Below are 20,880 nucleotides of genomic sequence, written 5' to 3'. Positions count from 1 at the left end.
TCTCACCCCTTCTATTTCTAGTAGTGTTTGGAGAGCTTTGGATGAATACATGGACTTGGCATCAAAGGGGTTGGTGGAACAATTTCCCTTTGTGTCTTCTTTGATTTCTTTCTTTCTGTAGTGCTGCAGGAGATCCTCCCCCCCCCTCCCTCCCTTCCCCCTCCCTCTCCTTTTTTCCTTTCTTATTCCTACTTTTATTATTCTTCTTTTGTTTTCTTCTCTTCTTCCTCTTTCTTCCGCATTGCTCTCTTTTTTATTATTTTTTCTTTTTCCTTAAATCAATTCTTATCAAGTGATACATCTGATTTTTTTATTATGGTTCCTCGGATTATTGTTTCTCTTTTGTAACACTTATGAAATTGGTCATTGGAACTGTACATGACAGTTACATCCATGTTCTTGCATTTCTTTTTTAGTCACTGTATCACTTTTTTATTGTATTTAACTATTTATATACCTTTTTGGAAACTAATAAACTATTGAACAAAAAAAAACGTCTTAACGTAAATTGAGGCCTGTGCACGAGCCACGTCACTCGAGCAGTCTTGGGTCTCTGCTAAATAGAGTCGAACCGACTGCCCAAGCTGCTCATATTCACGTATTTCCAAAGATAATGGCCCATGGCCTAAAATATGAGCAGCGCATCTTGAGATGTAAACGTTAATGGTGGGAAGAGAATGAGGGACTCCGGAGTGTGGATGTAAAGGCCATTCTGCATACCCTGCATCATTATATCCGAGCAGACAGTGTATCCAGACCGACGTGGCAGAAAAGGGCTCGGTGGAAGCGTTTACACCGATTCATTCTCGTGTCAAGGGGAGCAATTTACACCCAACGGCAGCTGATACACACTGACCCGAAAATGTACTTAAAAGCAGCTTAGGTTCCTTTCAATGAAAAGAAATGTTATTCCGAAGAAACATTCCTCGGTGAACCAACGCAGCTCTGTATTAAATGTCAGGCTGCAGAAAAGGGCTCAAGTGTGCTTATTCTGCGAAGTCACCTATGTGTTTACATGACAACACTAGTCTGCCAGACATTCCTGTGACGTGAACTCTTATCTAGCCTCGCGGCAGGGCACCATGTTTACAAACATCCCGAAAACCACTCCTAAAAGTCAGCTGCTTCTATCGAAACGTGGTTCCCACTGGAACAACAAGAAAGTGGAAAGGAATCTGTGACTTTATGTTAATCTGTTAAAGGTGCAGTGAAGTACGGGAATGGAAGCCTGAATTGCTTTATTGGTTGTGTGGCACAGGAAAAAGATATGTTTACTAGATGTGACGGCTGTGTCAATGGTGGTACCTTAGTTTCATACTGTGGAAATATCACCTGCTTTTGATGATCTGTAGTATGCTAATTGTTTACTCATAGCCCGTGTGGTAAGTTCATTCCCATAGCTGCCAATTTATCAGCATTTGTATGCATGACATTTTTATGTTTTGACTGCACTTATGAGTGACACTTTACTAAGTGCAGTTAGCAAGGCAACCTGTGTGAAACAACACAGCACATCTTTCAGATTTTGCAGGACCTGGGTTAGATTATCAAATCCTACTTGACATACAACATTGTTTTCAAATTATACAATTGTTTTACTTTAAAAGGCAGGCGATGTCTAATGAACTTCGATTTAGTGATCCTTAAATCTGCTCATTTCTGAACTCCACTAAATACACTGCCGTTTTAATCACCCAAATCTCACGCAGACAACAAATAATAACCAGCTGGCTTTGAATAATTCTGTGAAAAACATATTTATATGTTCTATAAAAACAGCTCTTCAGACGAGTACTAACTGCTGCAGTATGACCCTAAATCATGGATTTCTATATGAATGTGGAAAGGTCTGAAGCCAGTCTCGGGCTCTGCCCTTCTCACACTCCTGGAGACATGAAAAAGTGATGCTGAGGAAGGCCAAACGCCAACTGAGGAGCGCGCTCAGAATTGTACCGTTTGTTAACAGCACCTGAATTATTGAAAATCAACATGCGAGGCACAGCTACCTAAGTTGCTTCAATGTCAGTTAACGACAGTCCATTCTCTGTATTGAGAAGTGTTGGCGGCGCTACGCCTTTGAGTGCAAATAAATAACCCCTGCTTCTGATTCCTCTTTATATGGGCATGTTTCACAGCTGATTATACACGTCACCACCTGCTTGTTTGCAGGGTATGCTGTGTTTTGCTGGCGTGTTTTTTTAACTTATTTTTTAACGTGACACGTTGCAGCAGGCAGAAGAGGCAGCCCGCGCTGCAGTGTCCCACAGGCAGGGTCCGTACCACAAAGCGGTGAAACGAGGGAGTGCGGCTGTAGGCCGCAAGTATGCAGCCCTTAGTTTGCAGAGTCCAGGAGCTCACTTTGCATCTGCAGGCTGGCTCTAAAAAAGAAGGGGCAGTGTGGAGGGCAGTTAGGGCCACGCAGAGACCCGTGGCAGTTTGACAGCCCAGCTGGGCACATCCGTCCTGCACTGCCGGTTGTTGGCCTTTTCGGGTCCGCCTTGGGACAGTCTGGGCTGCAAACGGCACATGCCTCCCAGGTCTGCTGCCCAGGCAATACAAAACCAAAACTCACGAACGAAACAGCATATATTAAAATAAACTTGGCAAGCGCATGAGCTGCCTCACGCGCACTTAAATTACCAATCACCTGTGTAGAGCTGCTTTTATCTGCAGCTGTGTCAGGCGACGCTGCCAGTAACTAGAGCGAAGGGAAGGAAGCCGGTATAAGAGGGTAGATGAGCCAAGTTTCCCGAAGACATTGTGAGTTTTCTAAAGAGAACAGCGCGCTGTCCCATCACGAACCCAGGAAGGGGAGAGGAGGAACGAAAAGGGAGGGGCGGGAGAAAACAAGAATATGCAACACCAGAGCTTGTGCATAGTAACAGAGTGCAGGCAGCTTCCGGGTGAGTCAGGACTTTTGGTGCATGTGTAGAATTTAAGGCAGCGCACACATGTTAATGTGCACTATTTTAAACAAGCATTTGCAATACAATACGACTTGCATTTACGTGAGACGTATTGTATTGGAAATGGGAGTGCGGCGTTAAAAAAGGCACGAACGAGAGAGGGGGTAAAGTATTAGCGAAAAATCAAGGACTGCGTGAGGGGGCAGGGAGAGGGACACAGGGGAAAAAAATACTGTTTAGTGAAGGGGCCAATTACCTCTGAAGCGTACAAATTACGCCATAGTCGTCAGGAGGAGGGACGAAGAAGACGGAAACCAACAAGAGGCTGCATTTAGGCTGTAAGCCAATTAAAAAATGGGCGGAAAGTGGGCGGAGCTTACGCGAAGCTTCCCCGCTAAAGTATATACACCATGCCTCTCAAAGCGATCCCATCGCATGCGCTGAAACCCTATGCGAGACCTAAAAAGGGCATTCTAATCCTGGAACAATTTTACAACTAACTTCAGCCCCAGTATTCAGATATACAGAACCGTGGCAACATAAGGGGATTGCAATTATTCAAACACTACTATGGTATGAGCCCTGGCATATTCAGAGAGGCTATATCAGAGCTCTTATATAAGGAGATTACTGCCATAATTTGTCGCCACACATAGCACCAAAGAGACAAGTGGATTTTGCTACAGGACACGTAGATTTATGAAGCAACCTGCCCAATTGACAAGTAGATATTATATTAAATTTCACATCCCTGGGCTGGCAGGTCTAATACACAGCATGTGCATCTACAGCCAAGAAAGCTTCAAAATTCTAATTATAGGTATGGGATTTATAAATATGTTAATCATATTTAAATAATGGTATTGTTTTACATGGGATTACAGTTTGTAAACTTAATTGTAGTCCCTTTAACTTTTAAGGGCCCGATTCTGATGCGGGTAGGAAAGCATCCCCACCTAGGGCCTGATTACAATGCAATTAGGAAGGCCTCCTAATGACATTTGCGCTTTCCAAATCAGATCGGGAACGTGTCTTCCCGACCGAGGTCCAGATTAAAAATGCTGTTGGGAACATAGGCTCCCATAGAAGTCAATAGGAGACCAACCAAATCGTATCTGGAAGCATCCGGATGCATCATACTCAGTCCGCCTGACTTTCCCGATCCAAGTTGCTCGGAAACCATTTACAAACCGATTCGATCGGTAAGATTTCCTAACCGCATTAGAATCAGGCCTTTAGTGGTTGAAATTCTCAGTTACAGCTGTGATGTTTCCTTAGTAAACGTTTTAGGTTGTCTTTTAAGGTACAATCTTGATGCAATGGCAGGTCAACAGTATCACCACTCCCAGTAGACATTACACTCTTAGTGATGCCTTTGCAACGTTCTACAATACTAAAGAAAATGACTTCAATAGAGACAGCAAGGAAAAGTTCAGCAAAAACCTCAACAAGGAAAAAAGATCTTACCCAGCGTCCAGGAAGCCTTTTTTCTGTACACACAGGGGCAGAATGTATGTGCTTTTTAAAGAGAACCTACACTTATTTCTGAAATCATGATTTAAGTGCACACTTAAAAGACTGTACAAACAGTCTGTAGCAATCACAGATGTGTCTTCTCCCTATGGCCACTGCTAACACCACTCATTGTTCAATAAACAGGATAAGTTGCTAAAGCTTCTCTGTATAAATATATTTCTCGAAGTTACAAATGAAAGAGGACTTACCTCTTGCAGTGTGACTTTACCAATTCAGCCAAGCTTGCTGCTGGTACGTCTAGCTCCAGTTCCTTCACAAGCCGGCCATATGTGCTAGCAAACAACAAAGAGTCGGCATACAGGAGCGAGCAGATAGTGCCCATGGTCAACGGCCAGGAGTGCTGTCGGCAGGTGATGTAGACGCAGCATCCCACTATGATCTCTTTCTTTGGAAGCGAGGCTTGGTGAAAGGATGGGTGATGAAAAGCACGCTCAACGTAGGATACAGCAGTGTCTTCAAAGGTATTAGGGAGTCTAAGTGTCCTGCACATATTGCGCACACGTATAATCTCTAGAAAAATGAAGAGACCACAGGTAACTCTTTTACCCTAAGAGGGTTAAACAGGTGAGAAAGAGTTGTAGTGGCAATACATACCAAACAAGCATTTACAATGCAATAGGTCTTGGGTTAATTAATTTTGAGCTATTGGCATTGCTTAATATTGTAACACCAATTGCACCAAAAGTCTATAAATTGTAGGCCAAAAAAAGTGTATTTATTTTTGTAGCAGTGGTGGTATGCTGCCCTTTAGATGAATATGTTTGAAAGTAAAGTGCGCCATACTGAGATTGCTACAATAGTTATTTGTGGATGCGTTAATTGATGTGTGCACTGATGGCTGGTGGTGTGTGTGACTGTAGAAATTGTGCACCGATGGCTGGTGGTGTGTGTGCCTGGTGGAAGTGTGCACTGCCGGCTGGTGGTGTGTGTGTCTGGTGGAAGAGTGTACTGACGGTTGGTGGTGTGTGTACCTGGTTAAAGTGTGCATTGACGGCTGGTGGTATGTGTCTGATGAAAGCGTGCACTGACAGCTGGTGGTGTTTGGGCCCGGTAAAAGCGTGCACTGACGGCTGGTGGTGTTTGTGCCCAGTGAAAGCGTGCACTGACGACTGATGGTGCCTTATGGACGGCGTCTGTCAGGCTTATGAGGAGCGCGTAGAGACTTTGGCCGTCGTTCCCGGGTCCACATTTAGTGGAGGCAGATATATTGATGCGAATTGCTACACGGATCCGGACCACGCGAATTAATGTATGCGTGATGTGCCTCTTATGAGTTAGAGACATTTATTTGCCTGTGCAGACGGAGTGCTGACCCCTCCCTTGTTGGGGGCGGTCCCTGTGATACCTTCCACTCTCTTGGCTTTGAGCCTTAGTACCCATGTCCTGATGAAGCCTAAATCATCAGGCTAAAACGCGACTGCGACTGCGTCGACACCTTGTCCTGAAAGGAGTCCCCATTATATTTCAACTAAATTTGAGTGCCTTCTTTTGCACCGTAATAATCACAGGTGTGTAGAGAAGTTAGTTCTCAGGTGCACTGTGTGGGACTACCTACTGTTTATGTAGTTCACTCGAAGTTAGGAGTGGATACAAGTACAAGTTGTGTATTTCTTCCTTTTTTAGGGTACATAGATATTTTTTTTTAAATATTTGTACAGTTTATGTTTGTGATATGTATATTGTGTATATGTTGGAATGTTGTATATAAACTGTGTGTTTTGTATTATTATTATCTGAGCCACTCTTGCTGTTCCCATATATGTTAAAATGAATTAGTACAGACAAATGCTATTAGTAATTTGCAGGCAAGATAATGAATCATTTCTTGTATGCAATTAAAAAGTTCGATTAATCCCTTTAGTACCTTTTTGTTCTACTTTTTCATCCTTGGATGTTCCCTGCTCAGGTACGGGAGGGTTATGTGGGCAGAACCCCTAACCATTGTTTCCAGTGCCTGGTGAAAGTGCGCTCTGACAGTGTGTGTGTGTGTGTGTGTGTGTGTGTGTGTGGGGGGCTGTGTGTGTGTGTGTGTGTGTGTGTGTGTGTGTGTGGGGGGGGCTGTGTGTGGGGGGCTGTGTGTGGGGGGTTGTGTGTGGGGGGCTGTGTGTGTGGGGCTGTGTGTGTGGGGCTGTGTGTGTGGGGCTGTGTGTGTGGGGCTGTGTGTGTGGGGCTGTGTGTGTGGGGCTGTGTGTGTGGGGCTGTGTGTGTGGGGCTGTGTGTGTGGGGCTGTGTGTGTGGGGCTGTGTGTGTGGGGCTGTGTGTGTGGGGCTGTGTGTGTGGGGCTGTGTGTGTGGGGCTGTGTGTGTGGGGCTGTGTGTGTGGGGCTGTGTGTGTGGGGCTGTGTGTGTGGGGCTGTGTGTGTGGGGCTGTGTGTGTGGGGCTGTGTGTGTGGGGCTGTGTGTGTGGGGCTGTGTGTGTGGGGCTGTGTGTGTGGGGCTGTGTGTGTGGGGCTGTGTGTGTGGGGCTGTGTGTGGGGCTGTGTGTGTGGGGCTGTGTGTGTGGGGCTGTGTGTGTGGGGCTGTGTGTGTGGGGCTGTGTGTGTGGGGCTGTGTGTGTGGGGCTGTGTGTGGGGGGCTGTGTGTGGGGGGCTGTGTGTGGGGGGCTGTGTGTGGGGGGCTGTGTGTGGGGGGCTGTGTGTGGGGGGCTGTGTGTGGGGGGCTGTGTGTGGGGGGCTGTGTGTGTGGGTATGTGTGTGTGCCTGTGTGGGTATGTGTGTGTGCCTGTGTGTGTGCCTGTGTGTGAGGGTATGTGTGCGTGTGTGCGTGTGTGCGTGTGCGTGTGGGGGTGTGTGGGGGTGTGTGGGTGTGTGTGTGGCTGTGTGTGTGGCTGTGTGTGGGGCTGTGTGTGTGGGGCTGTGTGTGTGGGGCTGTGTGTGTGGGGCTGTGTGTGGGGGGCTGTGTGTGGGGGGCTGTGTGTGGGGGGCTGTGTGTGGGGGGCTGTGTGTGGGGGGCTGTGTGTGGGGGGCTGTGTGTGGGGGGCTGTGTGTGGGGGGCTGTGTGTGGGGGGCTGTGTGTGTGGGTATGTGTGTGTGCCTGTGTGGGTATGTGTGTGTGCCTGTGTGTGTGCCTGTGTGTGAGGGTATGTGTGCGTGTGTGCGTGTGTGCGTGTGCGTGTGTGCGTGTGGGGGTGTGTGGGGGTGTGTGGGTGTGTGTGTGGGGGTGTGTGTGTGGGGCTGTGTGTGTGGGGCTGTGTGTGTGGGGCTGTGTGTGTGGGGCTGTGTGTGTGGGGCTGTGTGTGTGGGGCTGTGTGTGTGGGGCTGTGTGTGTGGGGCTGTGTGTGTGGGGCTGTGTGTGTGGGGCTGTGTGTGTGGGGCTGTGTGTGTGGGGCTGTGTGTGTGGGGCTGTGTGTGTGGGGCTGTGTGTGTGGGGCTGTGTGTGTGGGGCTGTGTGTGTGGGGCTGTGTGTGTGGGGCTGTGTGTGTGGGGCTGTGTGTGTGGGGCTGTGTGTGTGGGGCTGTGTGTGTGGGGCTGTGTGTGTGGGGCTGTGTGTGTGGGGCTGTGTGTGTGGGGCTGTGTGTGTGGGGCTGTGTGTGTGGGGCTGTGTGTGTGGGGCTGTGTGTGTGGGGCTGTGTGTGTGGGGCTGTGTGTGTGGGGCTGTGTGTGTGGGGCTGTGTGTGTGGGGCTGTGTGTGTGGGGCTGTGTGTGTGGGGCTGTGTGTGGGGCTGTGTGTGGGGCTGTGTGTGGGGCTGTGTGTGGGGCTGTGTGTGGGGCTGTGTGTGGGGCTGTGTGTGGGGCTGTGTGTGGGGCTGTGTGTGGGGCTGTGTGTGGGGCTGTGTGTGGGGCTGTGTGTGGGGCTGTGTGTGGGGCTGTGTGTGGGGCTGTGTGTGGGGCTGTGTGTGGGGCTGTGTGTGGCTGTGTGGGGCTGTGTGTGGCTGTGTGTGGCTGTGTGTGGCTGTGTGTGGCTGTGTGTGGGTATGTGTGTGTGCCTGTGTGGGTATGTGTGTGTGCCTGTGTGGGTGCCTGTGTGTGTGCCTGTGTGTGTGCCTGTGTGTGTGCCTGTGTGTGTGCCTGTGTGTGTGCCTGTGTGTGAGGGTATGTGTGTGTGTGCGTGTGTGCGTGTGCGTGTGTGTGTGTGTGTGCATGTGCGTGTGGGGGTGTGTGGGTGTGGGTGTGTGTGTGTGTGTGTGTGTGGCTGTGTGTGTGTGTGGCTGTGTGTGTGTGTGGCTGTGTGTGTGTGTGTGTGGCTGTGTGTGTGTGTGTCTGTGTGTGTGTGTGTGGCTGTGTGTGTGTGTGTGGCTGTGTGTGTGTGTGTGGCTGTGTGTGTGTGTGTGGCTGTGTGTGTGTGTGTGGCTGGCAGCGGCTGTGTGTGGCTGTGTGTGTGTGTGTGTGTGTGTGTGTGTGGCTGTGTGTGTGTGTGGCTGTGTGTGTGTGTGTGGCTGTGTGTGTGTGTGGCTGTGTGTGTGGCTGTGTGTGTGTGTGGCTGTGTGTGTGTGTGGCTGTGTGTGTGTGGCTGTGTGTGTGTGGCTGTGTGTGTGTGGCTGTGTGTGTGTGGCTGTGTGTGTGTGGCTGTGTGTGTGTGGCTGTGTGTGTGTGGCTGTGTGTGGGTGTGTGTGGCTGTGTGGGTGTGTGTGGCTGTGTGGGTGTGTGTGGCTGTGTGTGTGTGTGGGGCTGTGTGTGTGTGGCTGTGTGGCTGTGTGTGTGTGTGTGTGTGGCTGTGTGTGTGTGTGTGGCTGTGTGTGTGTGGCTGTGTGTGTGTGTGGCTGTGTGTGTGGCTGTGTGTGTGTGGCTGTGTGTGTGTGGCTGTGTGTGTGTGGCTGTGTGTGTGTGGCTGTGTGTGTGTGGCTGTGTGTGTGTGGCTGTGTGTGTGTGGCTGTGTGTGTGTGGCTGTGTGTGTGTGGCTGTGTGTGTGTGGCTGTGTGTGTGTGGCTGTGTGTGTGTGGCTGTGTGTGTGTGGCTGTGTGTGTGTGGCTGTGTGTGTGTGGCTGTGTGTGTGTGGCTGTGTGTGTGTGGCTGTGTGTGTGTGGCTGTGTGTGTGTGGCTGTGTGTGTGTGGCTGTGTGTGGCTGTGTGTGGCTGTGTGTGTGTGGCTGTGTGTGTCGAGCTGTAAATCCTTTTAAATAAAAGGAGAGGCGCGTGCACTGGTGCAGTGTGCGCTTCTGGGTATGCACACAGACACATACTCTCACTCTCACACATACCCATACGAACACACTCTCACATCACATACACACATAAACACACAGACTGTGCTGGGGCAGGGCACAGGACATGCCGTTCAATGCCACAAGTACAAAGGGGCAAACATTTGAAGAGCATGTCAGAGGATAAGCACTGGAAGTGCAAGAAAGCGGAAGATAAACCTCTGGAGCTATCAATGAAGGCCAATGTGGATACCAGTAAGACAGGGCGGTCAGTTCAGGCTCCAGAAGGAATGGCAAGGCCATACAGGAACAAGTGGAAAAATAAAGCAGCTCTAGCACAAGTAAGAAGGCGGGGAAGGAGATACAGGCATCTGAAAAGAAAGGGCCACCAGGCACAAATAGGAAAGAGGCAGTTACAGGTCACTGAGAAGGTGGAGCACTTGAGGCGCCTGGGGCGACCATTTCACCCACCCAGAAACGGTGTTATTCACGTGCCAGGAAATGGGGGAAGGGAGGCAGGACAGTTCTGGTGCAGTGGGCCCTTCAGATGCCAGGAAGAATACACCAGCAAGGAGGAAAGCAATTTAAGCACTATTATGATAGTGTACATGTGAAGGACCAGTAAGAAAGGGTGACACTTCAAGCACCAACTAGGGGGCTGGAGGGCCACCTTCAGACAGCATTAAAGAGTGAATAGTGAGCACCATTAAGGAAGGGAGCACGTACAGCACTAGTAAACAAGTAATGTATTTCAGACACCAGTAAATAAGGGATCCACTTGTGGGACACCCCCGCGCCGCACGGCCACCAGCTGCTGCGTGTGCCCCTCTGCTCCGCTGTGCCTGACTGCCTCGCCGCCGGATTCGCGGCCGCCTTGCGTCTCCCCTTGTGCTTTGCTCCAGCTGTTTTGCCGTAATTTGTGCTTGTTTTGCCGTAATTTGTGCTTGTTTTGCCATAAGTTGTGCTTGTTTTGCCGTAATTTGTGCTTGTTTTGCCGTAATTTGTGCTTGTTTTCTGTGACATTTTATTTTCTGTGCTAACGTTCTTTTTCCTCCTGTTCTCGATCTGTCCCCCCCCCCCATCTGTGCCTGTAGTATTATTATTGTTGTCTACTCCGCTCCTTCCCCTTTCCCGCCGCCCTCCCCGCTTCCCGCCACCGCCAGTTGCCCCGCCCCTTTCTCTTTTGTTCCCTCCCCGCTCCCGCCTCCCAGCTGCTCCGCCCACCCGCGCACTTGGCCTTATATGGCGACCGTGCGACGCAGGTGAGTGTGACCCACTTGTGGGACACCCCCGCGCCGCACGGCCACCAGCTGCTGCGTGTGCCCCTCTGCTCCGCTGTGCCTGACTGCCTCGCCGCCGGCCTCGCGGCCGCCTTGCGTCTCCCCTTGTGCTTTGCTCCAGCTGTTTTGCCGTAATTTGTGCTTGTTTTGCCGTAATTTGTGCTTGTTTTGCCGTAATTTGTGCTTGTTTTCTGTGACATTTTATTTTCTGTGCTAACGTTCTTTTTCCTCCTGTTCTCGATCTGTCCCCCCCCCCATCTGTGCCTGTAGTATTATTATTGTTGTCTACTCAGCTCCTTCCCCTTTCCCGCCGCCCTCGCCGCTCTCCCTCCCCGCTTCCCGCCACCGCCAGTTGCCCCGCCCCTTTCTCTTTTGTTCCCTCCCTGCTCCCGCCTCCCAGCTGCTCCGCCCACCCACGCACTTCGCCTTATATGGCGACCGTGCGAACGCGCAGCGGGCGCGCCGATTGTGCGCCGAAGGCGCGCCAAAGGTAAGCCCGTCTGCGCCCGTCCGCAACCGGATCGCGACCAGCGCCAGGACCCCTGGCCCCCACCGACGGAAGCCGACCCGACGAACCTACAACGCCGCCGACCTCATCGCACTCAACACCGGCCGCACCCCAGGATGTCATCAAGCCGCCCCGAAGCACACCCACGGACCCTTCAGCTGCCACGCCTGCGAGTTCACCTGCATCCGGACTCACCCTGCGCCAGCACTCGCCAAGCCAAACACCAGCAGCAACCACCTCAAGTGCTTCCTGCTCAACATCCGCTCCGTCCACAGACACGCCGTAGAACTCTGGAACCTCCTCGACACCACCGCCCCTGACGTTGCCTTCCTCACCGAGACCTGGATGAACGCCTCCTCAGCCCCAGACATCGCCATCGCCATCCCAGAGGGCTACAAGATCATCCGGAGGGACCGCACCGCCAACCAGACGGGAGGAGGCATCGCCATCATCCACAGGGACACCATCCGCATCACGACCAACACCGACGACACCCTAACCACCGCTGAACACCTGCACTTCCAGATCCACACCAACCCGAAGACCACCCTCAGAGGCACCCTGATCTACCGACCCCCGGGTCCACGCACACGATTCAGCGAGGACATCGCCGACTTCGTCAGCCCGCATGCCCTCCCCTCCGCTGACTACATCCTCCTGGGGGACCTCAACTTCCACCTGGAGAACAACAGCGACCGCAACACCATCAGCCTGCTCGACAACCTCGGACTCAAGCAACTGGTGACCTCCCCCACCCACCTCGCCGGACACACACTCGACGCCGTCTTCTCATCCAGCAAAGACGTCTCCTTCAGCCACGCAACAGGACTCCACTGGACGGACCACAGCTGCGTCCACTTCACCTTCAAAAGAACGACGATCCACCACCACCAGCAACAGGTTGCCCGAAGAAGCTGGAACAAGATCACAGCCGACCAGCTCACCGCTTCCCTGAGCCAGCACCCTCCCGCCAGCTCAGCGAACCCCAGCCAGGCCGCAGACAACCTCACGATGTGGATCAACAACTGCGCAGACGAACTCGCCCCTCTGAGAACCCCACCCAGCGGACCCTGCAGCAGAAAAACACCATGGTTCACCGACGAACTCAAGAGCTCCAAGAAGAACTGTCGAGCCCTCGAGAAAGTCTGGAGAAGGGAACCAACTACGGACAACATGACCACCCTCAAGCACGCCACCCGGAAACACCACCAACTGATCCGCGCCACCAAGAAAAATACATACAAGGACCGGCTGGACAACAACGCACACAACTGCAAGGAACTCTTCAACATCGTGAAAGAGCTCTCCAACCCCAACGCCGGAAACAACGACATCACCCCGTCGCAAGACCTCTGCAACTCCCTCGCATCCTACTTCCACAACAAGATCGCGGACATACACAACAGCTTCAGCAACCAACCAACGGAAGCCACAACCGCAACAACGCCACCCACCACCACCCTCCGCACCTGGACTCCGATCAGCACCGAAGACACCATCCGCACAATGAACTCCATCCACTCCGGATCTCCGACCGACCCCTGCCCTCACCACGTCTTCAACAAGGCCGACGCTGTCATCGCACCCCACCTGCGGGACATCATCAACACCTCCTTCGACACCGCCACCTTCCCAGAGAGCTGGAAGCACGCCGAACTCAGCGCCCTTCTCAAGAAACCCACAGCAGACCCCACCGACCTCAAGAACTACCGTCCCATCTCGCTCCTCCCGTTCCCGGCCAAAGTCATCGAGAAGACCGTCAACAAACAACTGGCCGCCTTCCTCGAGACGAATGGATCCCTCGACCCCTCACAGTCTGGCTTCCGAGCGAACCACAGCACCGAGACCGCCCTCATCGCTGCCACCGATGACATACGAACTCTGATGGACAACAGAGAAACAGCGGCCCTCATCCTCCTGGACCTCTCCGCGGCTTTCGACACTGTCTGCCACCGCACCCTAGTACAGCGCCTCGGCAACATCGGAATCCAGGACAAGGCACTGGAATGGATCACCTCCTTCCTCGACGGAAGAACACAGAGAGTCCGCCTACCACCGTACAAGTCAGAGGCCACCAAAGTCATCTGCGGCGTCCCCCAGGTATCCTCACTGAGCCCCACCCTCTTCAACGTCTACATGAGCCCCCTCGCGGCCATCGCACGCCAACACAACCTCAACATAATCTCCTACGCCGACGACACCCAGCTGATCCTCTCCCTGACCAACGACCCCGCCGCCGCCAGAGCCAACCTGCACGAAGGGATGAGAGAGGTAGCCGAATGGATGACGACCAGCCGCCTGAAACTGAACTCTGACAAGACGGAGGTCCTCATCCTGGGCTCCTCGCCCTCCGCCTGGGACGACTCCTGGTGGCCCCCCGCCCTGGGCACCGCACCCAAACCGACGGACCACGCACGCAACCTGGGCTTCATCCTGGACTCCTCCCTCTCCATGACCAGACAAGTAAACACCGTCTCCTCGTCTTGCTTCAACATCCTACGCATGCTACGTAAGATCTTCCGGTGGATCCCCACCGAGACGAGGAAGACAGTCACCCAGGCCCTCGTCACCAGCCGACTGGACTACGGCAACGCCCTCTACGCCGGAATCACCGCCAAGCTCCAGAAGAGACTCCAGCGGATCCAGAACGCCTCGGCCAGACTCATCCTCGACATCCCCCGACGCAGCCACATCTCCGGACACCTGAGAGACCTGCACTGGCTCCCGGTCAACAAGAGAATCACCTTCCGCCTCCTCACCCACGCGCACAAAGCCCTACACGACCAAGGCCCGAGCTACCTCAACAACCGGATCAACTTCTACACTCCCACGCGCCTCCTCAGATCAACCAGCCACGCCCTCGCCGCCGTCCCCCGCATCCGAAGAGCGACAACAGGAGGAAGGTCCTTCTCCTACCTGGCTGCCAAGACCTGGAACTCACTCCCGTCCGACCTGCGCCTGACCCAAGACCACCTCTCCTTCAGGAAGAAGCTCAAGACCTGGCTGTTCGAGCAGTAACGGCACCCCCCCCCCCCATCCCAGCGCCTTGAGACCCTACGGGTGAGTAGTGCGCTCTATAAATGACTTGATTGATTGATTGATTGGAGGCATTTCTGGCACCAGCCTATCAGTAGAGGCACCTCTGACACAAGAAAGCTAGTTTCAGGAGAAGGGCACTGCAGGAATCCATAAGGAGTGGACATTGCAGGTGCCAAAGGGAAAGGCGTGCTCCAAGTACTAGACAGGTGACGGGCAGAGCTTTAAATGGGGGTAGAGTCACAGATACCGAATACTGGTTCTTTATTTTCTCCTTGAATACTAGAGCTTCTAATCTTACAGGTTCTCATAGGGGGGGCTGCAATGAGGCAGGTGATGCTGCGCTCATCAACTCCTACCTTCAGAAGCACCTTCATTCAGCACGTTAATGCCGGTTCAAGCGTGCCTTTCAATCACGTGGAAGCCCGAGCAAAGCTGGTACAAAAGCGCCGGTACAGCAGCTCCTGTCTCCAGAACACAGGGACCTGCTGATGCTGCAGTGGAAGTTATCAGAGGAGGGGTGTGGCTAAAGGGAGTTTCCTTTATTTTTGGACCTTGGCAGTGGGGGTTGAGTGGTGGTGGAGGCCGCGTTCCTTCATACATGCAGGTTCGTAAAGCCTAATGGGGGGGTCGAGGTGGGACCCATCGTTCTGGGCAGTTTTGCTTTAGAGGCGAGAGCAGCGTGCCCACATGCGGTAAAGCTTCAAGCTGGAAGCATGCACGCACATAGCTGGTTCCTGGCTGCCACAGCTCTACTTCACAACTGCGACGAGCTGCGAGACAGTCTATGGAGTCGGAGACACCGCGCTGCAGACTCCCTCCAATTAAAACGTTCTGACCACAAGCGGCCTAATTATCCGCCGCCTTTAATTATTTCCCGCCATGGCTGCTCATTATAAAGGCCCTGCTGGTGCCAGACCCACACGTTCTATTCAAGCATGGGGGGGCGCTCCAAACAGCAAAGCGCGCCTATGCGCTGCTGGGACGAGTTGTAACGCCGCACACGTGCCTTTGTTCCGCTCCTAGCGCAGCCCAATGCATGCAGCAACTTCTAGGAGGGGGGGGGGGGGGTCAAGAAAAGTCACGTAGTGGCAAACAGCACCATCTTTACAGCCACCAAAGCCTGACGAACACACACACGGCTGTGCCCGCTCACCCATTAACGTGTCGCTGCCTGCGGCGTCCCTCCTAGCTCCGCCGAACGGGCTGTGGTAACGCGCTCGGCAGCGGCTTTGAAGCTCTGCCTCGTGCCGCCGTCCCGGTGCGGCACATCAGGTGCGGGAGATGTACCCAGGCAAAGGCTGCTGAGGAAGAGAGCAGTCATCGGCGGAGACGCCGTCGCCGTGAGCGTGCACATCTCACGCGTCACGCGCGCGACCAAATCCACGCGTGGCCAGCTCTTGTCACTCCCTCAAGATTACTATAGTTCTCTGGCGAGTACGCGCTTCGCGCGTCTCTAAGCCCGAGACCTAAAAAGAAAGGAAATGGAAGGGACCTCTTGACTGGGCAAACTACTATACATCAAACAGTAACTAAAAGCTGCTACAAATTTTATACAATGCAGCATATAAAAACAGTGTACCATTCTATAAACAAGTAAAAGGAAAGCTAAGAAAGTAAAAGCAATAACTTGATAAAAAGTACAATGGAAAGAGAAAGAGCTCAAATATCAAAGTCTCAAAGATGGAGACGAAAGGCAGAGCTGGAAGTACAGTGTGACAACAGAGTAGAAAGTGATAAAAACGAATAAAAAAAAAAAAAAAGGTTTAGCAAGGAGAAGAAGTAATGTGAGCAAAAATTATTAACCACTTTTTTTTGATTTAGTTTAACCCCTTCGATGCTGATGACAGCCGGGAGCCGTCATGGCACACAGTGCTCGTGTGCTGATGACGCCTCCCGGCCGTCATGGCGCCCACCCACGGGGGGAGGGCTGGTGCTCCCCCCGCGGGTGCCCGATTGCCGAATTTCAACTGCAGGAGGCCGGGGAAGACCTTCCTCTGCCTCACCCCACCGCCCCCCTGCCACGTCATTGATGACGTCAGCGCGCGAGCCGCGCTGACGTCAATTTCTGTTTACTTTCTCTTTCCCCACCGGCAGCCGCCATTTGGAAGCAGCGCGTCGTGGGGAAAACAGGTGAGTGCAATCACTAGGGCGGGGGCGGGGGCGATTACTGTAAAAGAGGCATCGGGGACAGAAAAGGGTTTTCCTTTCCCCCGGTGCCTCTTTTCTGCATTCCTGCTGCACGCTCGTGCAGCAGGAATGCACAATAGTCCCAGGGTTTTTTGTTTGTTGGTGTTTTTGGTTTGGGGGAGCGGCCCCTTGGGCAAGGGTCACTCCCCTTCGGGGGCATGTTTTTGGCTGTCAAGCAGTTTTTTACGTTTTTGTAGGGCCCACTAGGCCACCAGGGATGTTTGTAAGGAGAGTGACCCCTTGGGCAAGAGTCACTCTCCATTGGGGGCTATTACGCACCACATTTGGCCCACTAGACCACCAGGGATGTGTGTGGGGAGCAGCCCCCTTGGGCAAGGGTCTCTCTCTTCATGGGGCGCAATTCATTTTACGTTGTCCGCCCCCCCCCCCGGGGGGGCAGGTTAAATATTTAGTAATTTACTGGCCCACTGGACCACCAATGTAGCCATGTGTGGGGAGTGGCCCGTTGGGCAATTGTCATTTTCCGTTGGTGGCCCTCTCGCACCATATTTGGCCCACTAGACCACCAGGGATGTGTGTGGGGAGCGGCCCCTTGGGCAAGGGTCGCTCCCCAAGGGGTGCAAATTATTTTGGCGTTGTCTGCCCCCCCCCCCTGAATATTTGGTAATGTATTGGCCCACTGGACCACCAATGACGCCATGTGTGGGGGGTGGCCTCAAGGGCAAGGGTTGCTTCCCTTTTACAGGGGTGAATATTTTATTTATACTCTTAGGCCCACCTACCCCTTAGCTTAGCTGTTGTACTGTGTGTTGACTGGTGCATTATTTGAATATGTGATTGTAATGTTTTTTCTTCTCCTTTTTATTGTAGTGTAAAGCTTGTGATTCCGGTTTCGGCAGTGGTTGTTCTGCAGTTTGCGTATTTGCATTTATTTGGTAAGAAAAACATTTTTGTAGGGTTTACTCCAAATGAGTATTATTGTTATGCATAAATGTCTTTTTTTGTAAGTGCTGTCATAATGGCTGTATTTCGGTTTGTGTTCCGAGCATGAAATTCTTTGCGATGCGTTTTTGCGTTGTCTTATGTGTAATTTTTCTTTTTCTTTTTTAGTGGGATATTGTTGATCCTCTGTGTCTGTGCAGAGTAGGTGGTGCGGAGTCTAGCTGCTTCTGTCAAGTGAGTGGTATAGTGTTGGAGTATATAGGTCTTTGAGATAAAGCAACATTGTGTTTATTTCTTTTTTTTTTCTCAAAGGATTTGTTGTTGACGTGTTTGACAAGTTGCCTTTTTTAGTTAGCATTATGGCTAGCCGTAGAATGACTGCTCAGCAGGTGATTGGTTTCCTTCTTGAATCTTCCTCTGAGCAGGATTATGAGACTGACAGTCTGTGACAGTGACAGTCTGAGGGAGAGGAGGGAGGGGAAAATTCAGGCAGTGAGTTTTCTCTCCACATGGAATCATCGGATGATGAATCCACTCTCAGTGCGGACGAAGTGCCTGTTTTAGAGGAGGAGATTGATGTGCCGATGGTGCAAGAGACATCTGGATTGCAGCCTGGGGCTGCAAGCCTTCCCATTGGAAGTGCTGGACTCTAGGTTGATCCAAACATGGTGCAGCCGGTGTTGTCTGACTTTACTGGTTATGCAGGGTGTAGAGTGGATTGTGAAAGTTACTTGCCTATACAGTTTCAGTTGTTCATGGATGATGTATTTTTGGCTGAGATTGTTGAGCAGACTAATTTGTATGCGAAACAGTTTGAGGGACAACAGCACCAGACTTGCGCCCCACGCTAGAGCTACCCGGTGGACTCCCACAAATCTGGATGAGGTGAAGAGGTTTTAGGGTTTGACTTTTTTGATGGGCTTGATAAGGAAGCCTTCCCTGGCTTCATATTGGTCTTCCAGTCCCTTGATGGCAACGTCTATATTTTCTGCAGTTATGAGTTGTGTTCGGTATTTACTTATGCTTCGAATGCTGCATTTAGTTGATAATTCTTTGGCATTGCCACGAGATCACCCTGACTGTGACCGCCTTTTTAAGATTCGACCTGTTATTGATCATTTTGTAGATCGATTTTCAGAGATCTATACTCCAGGCAAAGAAATATCTATTGATGAGTCTTTGGTCCTGTTCAAGGGCCGTTTGCTTTTTAGGCAGTACATTCCTAGCAAGAGGGCACGTTATGGAATTAAGCTGTATATGTTGTCTGAGAGTAGGACAGGATATGTCTGTAATTTACGGGTGTACACTGGTAAGGATTCCACTATTGACCCCCCTATTTGTCCGTCCACTTGGAGTGTCTGAGAAAATTATGTGGGATCTTGCTAGAAGACTGTTTAACAAAGGCCCTCATTTGTACGTTGATAACTTCTACACTGGTGTGCCATTGTTTAAGGAGTTGTTCAAAGTGGACACTTTTGCCTGTGGCACAATCCGCTCTAACCGTAAAGGTTTTGCAAAAGAGCTTGTTTGCAAAAAGCTTCAGAGGGGACAGTGCAGTGCCTTGCGTAGTGATGAACTGCTAGCTGTAAAATTTGTCGACAGGAGGGATGTGTACATGCCGACTACTATCCATGATGAAAGTACTACATCTATGCCTTTTTGGGGTCAGGTTCCTGAAGTGCGTAAACCTGTGTGCATTGTAGACTACAATAAGTACATGGGTGGTGTTGACAGTAGATCAGAGGTTGGAACTTTACACTGCTATTCATAAGTCTTACATTTGGTATAAGAAGTTGGCCATCCATCTTTTTAATTTAGCAACTTAATGCTTTTGTTGTGTTCAAGGAGTGTTCTCCTGCGTCAAAGTTGACTTTTGTTAAGCTTCAGGAGTCTGTGATAGGCGGCCTTGTTGTTGTGGAACAGGCACATGTTCCTAGAGTCGGAGTGGTGGAGGAAGTGGCTAGAATGCGAGATCGCCACTTTGCTGATTACATTCCTCCTACGCCCAAAAAAAACAATCCCTGTAAGAGATGTAAAGTCTGCTATCGAAGAGATGTGCGGAAGGATACTCGTATGCACTGTGCCGATTGTCCTTCTCATCCTGGGCTGTGTGTGCCCAGATGTTTCATAATGTATCCCACTCAAAAGAAATTTTGGGAGCTACCGTGAGTCTAATGGTCTACTGCCTGGTCTGTAATGTTTTTTATTGGTTCAGTTTCACCTGTGGCATTTGTTTTTTAGTTACCGCTGTTTGTAGTTTTAGTTTTGTATCTAGTTCCAAATGGTTTGTAATTTTTTTCTTTGTTTTTAAAAAAAAATTATTTGGCGGCGTGCGTGGACTGGTGTTTGGCTGGCGGCGTGCGTGGACTGGTGTTTGGCTGGCGGCGTGCATGGACTGGCGCTTGGCTGGCAGTGTGCGTGGACGGGCGCTTGGCTGGCGGTGTGTGTGGACGGGCGCTTGGCAGGCGGTGTGCGTGGACTGGCGCTTGGCAGGCGGTGTGCGTGGACTGGCGCTTGGCAGGCGGTGTGCGTGGACTGGTGCTTGGCAGGCGGTGTGCGTGGACTGGTGCTTGGCAGGCGGTGTGCGTGGACTGGTGCTTGGCAGGCGGTGTGCGTGGACTGGTGCTTGGCAGGCGGTGTGCGTGGACTGGTGCTTGGCAGGCGGTGTGCGTGGACTGGTGCTTGGCAGGCGGTGTGCGTGGACTGGTGCTTGGCAGGCGGTGTGCGTGGACTGGCGCTTGGCTGGTGGTGTGCGTGGATTGGCTGGCAGTATGCATTGACTGGCGCTTGGCTGGCGGTGTGCGTTGACTGGTGCTTGGCTGGCGGTGTGCGTGGACTGGCGCTTGGCTGGCAGAGTGTGTGGACTGGCGCTTGGCTGGCAGAGTGTGTGGATTGGCGCTAGGCTGACTATGTGCATGGCCTGGTGTTTGGATGGTGGTGTGGGTCGACTGGCGCTTGGCTGGCGGTGTGCGAGTAGTTTCTTTCTGTTGCTCACTACACACACGGCTAGCTGAGCGCAACTCCACGCAGTCCATCACTTTGTGTAGTTGCTGTGTCTGGAATGTGGGTGCGTGAAAGTGATGGGCCCTTGAATGGCGCTGTCTGCTGGTGTGAGTGTTGTAATGTGATGGGCCCGCGGCTGGCGGTGTGAATGTTTTGTATGTGTCACACGTATGAAAGGTGTATGAATGGCCTGTAAAGAGGTTGGAACCTTGACGTGGCTTTACAGCTCACGAGCTGTGAGTCAATGGTTCAGTTTCTCATTCTTTCAAGTATTAACAGTTCATTTCATTTTTGTGAAATGACTTGATAATACAATTGTATATACTGAATCATCACTCACCCTCGTGTCAAATCCAACCAGTATGTGTGTGTGTGTGTGTGTGTGTGTGTGTGTGTGTGCGCGTGTGTGCTTGAGGATTAGATGGCTGTGCAGTAATATT

General features: G+C 51.7%; 1 protein-coding gene across 2 annotated transcripts in view; it reads right to left on the bottom strand.

Moving 5' to 3' along the window:
• Positions 1-20,880, bottom strand: part of BRF2 (BRF2 general transcription factor IIIB subunit) — a 91,417-nt gene that overhangs the window by 28,940 nt on the left and 41,597 nt on the right. For both annotated transcript variants that reach the window (XM_078665411.1, XM_078665412.1), the window contains exon 5: positions 4,631-4,952. In XM_078665411.1, the coding sequence (XP_078521537.1) occupies positions 4,631-4,952 (322 nt within the window). The remainder of the gene's footprint in view (positions 1-4,630; positions 4,953-20,880) is intronic.

This window comes from Lissotriton helveticus, chromosome 11 (assembly GCF_964261635.1).
Source record: "Lissotriton helveticus chromosome 11, aLisHel1.1, whole genome shotgun sequence".
Lineage (NCBI taxonomy): Eukaryota > Metazoa > Chordata > Amphibia > Caudata > Salamandridae > Lissotriton > Lissotriton helveticus.
The sequence above is the reverse complement of the archived record's forward strand: the minus strand, read 5'-3'. Positions and strand labels throughout refer to the sequence as shown.